Below are 4,780 nucleotides of genomic sequence, written 5' to 3'. Positions count from 1 at the left end.
CTTAACTGCTTTCTTGGAACACAGCAAGATACGGGAAGAGCAAGAAATGTATTATTTTATTTATGATGATACTAGATCCAGGTACTTAAAAAAAAATCCCACCAACATCAGTGAACAGAAATTACCAATGCAGAAATTGATTTGAGAAATGATAGGAGTTGTGAAGTAAAATAGCTCATGTACTCCTCTGTTCACCAGAGGAAGAACAAGTTAATGCTATCATTTAGTCAGCTATCTTTATTATAATTGATTCTACAGGTCCCAGCTATAGCTAAGAATATTGCTCATGACTGATCAAAAAATGTGTAGTCTGTTCAAGACACAGAGAGCAGGAATGAAGAGAGGACCTAAGGGAGGAGGACTTACTCATCTGGGCAGAAATGGGAACAAAGCTCATCTTCTGATGCCACCTATGAGCCCTTCATTGTTTACATAGCGCTAGAAAATTCAACGGCAAAACTCTTTTTCCAGTGAGATGCTTATATTATTGATGATAATCAGGACCTTTTCCTAACCATGAAATAAAGTTCCTCTGAACAAAGGCAAGAAATGAGCTTCAGGTTCCTCAAGTTTCTCATTTAGTAAGTCTTTAAGTTAGCATGTCACTTGTGTACTCGAAACGGAACAAGACCAAGGGTATGAAGAGCACTTTCAAGACCCATTTCAGTTTTTCTTCTATTGACACTAGCAAAATCATCACTGGCTTAAGTGTCTGTCCTTTAGAGAAAAACACCTTATGAAATCAGGGAGAGTTTGAGGGAAAACTAAGGCACTTTTCTGAGGTAAGGCCCTTGTAAGACACATGTCTCTGTAGGCACAGGAATGGGATGGGTGATCACACTTCTTAAAAATGCCCATCTCTCAGCATGTCAGAGGACAAAGGGAAAGATGCACACCTGATTCTCAACTGGGAGCTCCTCCAACCTAACATTAATGCTCTGGTTAAAATATTACGTTCCATGTGTCTTGGAAGTCATTGTCTTCCCTTAAGTTGGCGATCACAGCGTACAGACTGGTGCTACCCACTGCTTAGAAAGGACACTCTATATATAGGACAACAATAACTTCTCAAGTCTCCACACATGGAACCCTCTTTATAGATTAGTCAGGGTTGTGTCAAACTGAGCACAGAACTCAGTGCCTGTAAATATGAGTACACTTCAAGGGACACCAAGATTGCACTCTTTCCAGACTATCAAACATTATATAAAAAGCTAATAGACCACTAATGTGATGTATGATAGTGAACATTGTATCTGTTTGCTTTCTTTAAGGCTGCACCAATGGCTGAGGAAAAGCTGATGCCCAGACACTGCAATGTCAGTGAAGTCACTATTGTGAACCTGCAGCCCAACAAGAATCCTACACTTATCCTGCCAAAAGAGAAGCCAGGAAGTGAACACAGAAACCCTGGTATCCATCCTTCTTCACCCAGGATGTCAGAGAAGAAGATAGCCCAGGGAGATAAAAAGTTGTGGCCAGAAAAGGTAAAGAGAGAGGGGTCTTTGTCTCCCAGCCTGCACCGTGCAAATGAGTCATATAGCACAGAGAATGTTACCCTGAAGAGGCCAGTGAAGTTGGCTCCTCTGGAGATCCCTGTGGAAGTGAAAGAAGCCCAGCTTCAAAAGATTATGAGCATCCAGAGAGAAGCCCAAATGGCTGCTCAGAAGCTGACAGCTATTAGCTCCATCAGCAATGAACCCCATGTAAAAAGAGTAAAGAATCTGGCTCAGGGGGAGCTGGAAAACCTTCATAAGATAAAGCTGAGTGAGAAGGCTGCTATGGAAAATAAAAATGATCCCCTTTCCCCTAAAAGCAGCAAGCCCCTGGGAGAAATTCAAGTTATTTTGCCTCCAGAGACAGGCTCAAAATTGACTAAGCAACCAGCTGTTGAAGAGGCTCCCAGGACACTTCATAAGGCATCAATTCCCACTCTCCAGGTGGATGTACATGAAGAGTCTAGCAGCCCTGACAGCATCTCTGATCCTTACCAGAACAATTGTCGACGCCGATTCAGAGTAAAGCACATGAAAGAACAGCAGGAAGACCAGGGGAAAGCCAAACCCTTAAAGGTCACGGATTCAAGTGTGGGAGAAGGGAAGAAGAAATCTGCAGGTCAGCGAACACAAAAAACCCTCAGTGATGCAAGCAAGCTCATTGAGAATGTGGCCAAAAAGCAAAAGGAAAGAGGAGCACAGCAAGAGGAAACAGACGAAGCTTCCTTTGTAAAGAGACAGTCTACTCGAAGGATGGCCTTAGGAGACATTATCCAGGTGGATGAAGACTGAATATCACGCTCCAGGTCATGCACAGGAGATTTAGACATAACAGCTATTCAGTAAAGTGCTCTAGACTGACTTTCTAGGTAGAAGTCTTCAAAAGAGTATCTACAGACATTAGTGGAGCACAATGTGAAAACAAGTTAACACTGTTGAACATCCCTCTAATTTCTGAGATGCACAAAAGTAGTAAATATCCTCCTACTCTGATCAGTATTAGAAATGCGTCAGCTAAATTCCTTAGGTCAGCGTGGACTGCAAATCAGATGTGGACTATGCAGGGAAAATCTAGTTGTGGATTGGGTGGAAGCACCCAGAGAAAAGCAGGATCTTATAAAATATTCTGTCTGGTATAAGACTAAAGAAATAGCACTATTTTCTCTTGAGAATACAGCCCTGTCTTCTTGAGCTGTGGCAAGTCTGCTGAAGAAAGGAAAGACTGAAAATGTTCTTCCTATCCATTGTGGGCAGGGCAAAAAGTAAATTGCTTAAAGTTTAGAAAGAGACATAAAAGGAGAAATGGTTTAAGGACAATAAACAGCAAACGATACTGTTTACAGAGATAGGAATCTTTGTCATTGAAAATTTGAATAATACATTAGACAAACATCTGCCAAGAATGATTTCAGCAGAGCTAATCCTTCACTCAGATACAGTAAAAGGTAGATGATCTGTAATGTCATTCCACCTGTATTTTCTTACATATTTTCTTATATTTTATAGTGTGTTTCTCAGTTACGCTGTTATAGGACTACTTATCATGTAATCATTATTTAGTACAAAAATATACAATAAAAGTAATTTTTCACTTTGCACTGATTCTTCTTCGTTGTCTTATAACTGGTGTCAAAATATTTGATGAATATCAAAAAATCTTATCTAATAAATGTCTTAGTCTCCTTGATTTCTTCAGATGCACCTCTGCTTGTTACTTCCCAGTTTCCTGGTAAAGAAAGGAACACACAATCCTTATATTTTAACAGTCTTTGTTAAACAGCTGTCTTGCATTTTTTACATTTTCATCTTTGGTCATCTTTTAAGACCACTGCTGTCTTTATTTTTTTTTTTAGTGAGAACTACTGGTGATAGGTGGATGGTTGGACTGGACGATCTTATATGTCTTTTCCAACCTTGGTGATTCTGTAGTTCTGTGAATTTGAAGACTGAGTAGAATTCTTACGAAGGCTGCTCTGGAAGAAATTCCTCCCATTTTATTATGTTGTCCCATGATGTCAGAGGCAGATGTTGGTAGTATAACAGCAGAAGCTGAACGTTCCCACCAATATTCCAATAAATTTTGTTGCGGTGTGACAGATGGCAGTGGAGTAGCAGGCTGACAAAATGGCATCTGACATGGAAGTGCATATGAAGCAATGGTGTGTCACTGAACTCCTCCACACGGAAAAAATGGAATCCATTGATATTCACTGACACTGAACGTTTGTGGAGGCCAAACAGTGGATGTGAGTGCAGTGAGGTACTGGATGGTGGGTTTCAGCAGTGGCAACAACGATGTGAAAGACAAGCCACATTCAAAAATGCCATGCACAGCTGTCACACCAGGAAATGTTGAGCATCTTGAACAGCTCATCCATGCTGACCAACTATGTAATTGGCAAATTACAATAGGAGAACTCTGTATGGACGTGCATGTCTGCTTCAGTGCATTGGAAATGATGATGGCAATGTTGGAATATCATACAGTTTGCACAAGGTGGGTCCCACAGATGCTCAAACAGGAACAGAAAGAATATGATGTGCAAATTTGTCAGGACCTATGGAACAAACAAGAGGTCGAGGGTGACAGTTTTACTGGTCATGAGATATGGTGTCACCACTACGATCTGGAGTCAAAATGGCCATACAAAAAGTGATGACTTATGAATTCCCCATCAAACAAACAGTTCCGGATGCGGCCCTCAGAGGGTTAAGTGATGTGCTCTATCTTCTGGGATAAGAAAGGGATGATCCTTCTGGATTTCCTGGAACCTGGATGAGATTGTCTTGTAAATGACATTTTCAGCAAAAATTGGGATGTTCACTTCCTTCTGGTAGTTTGCTTGTTTGATTGGCTGGCTTGTTTTTCAGCAAAGGCGATCTTGTTTGGATATTAAATTACCTTAGAAACTGATATTTCAAAAAAGCCAAATGGCAATCTCTGTCATAAACTTTCAGAAGTTAGAAAAATACATGTTTTTTTTTTTAATTAGCAGTTACATATGATGACTAGAAAAAACAAAACTAAGCCTTTAAACATGCTAGAATTGGTGGAAGAAAAGAAGAACAAAGAATCTTTATTGTACAAAGGAGGTGAGCCTTCCATTGTCTTTTATTTTTTTCTTCTAATGTGTAGATAACGAAGACAGCCAAAGTTAGAGCAAAAGAGACTATCAGTCAAGTAATTTTCTACATTCCAGCCATGACAGAAATTGCAAAACATAGTACGTTGTTTTTTCTTTATTGACAGGTTCCCTGATTGTTTTCTTCATTAAGAGAAAACA

The 4,780-nt window shown here is 40.0% G+C and overlaps 1 protein-coding gene across 1 annotated transcript; it reads left to right on the top strand.

The window, feature by feature from the left end:
* Positions 1 to 1,283: 1,283 nt before the first annotated feature.
* LOC149918736 (uncharacterized) lies at positions 1,284 to 2,288 on the top strand. Its single transcript, XM_090138364.1, has one exon. The coding sequence runs from the start codon at positions 1,284 to 1,286 to the stop codon at positions 2,286 to 2,288; it is 1,005 nt and encodes a 334-aa protein (XP_089994490.1).
* Positions 2,289 to 4,780: the final 2,492 nt, after the last annotated feature.

This window comes from Phasianus colchicus, chromosome 3 (genome assembly GCF_987193195.1).
Source record: "Phasianus colchicus chromosome 3, bPhaCol1.hap1.1, whole genome shotgun sequence".
NCBI lineage: Eukaryota > Metazoa > Chordata > Aves > Galliformes > Phasianidae > Phasianus > Phasianus colchicus.
Note: the sequence above shows the minus strand (reverse complement) of the source record. Positions and strands in the feature narration are given on the sequence as shown.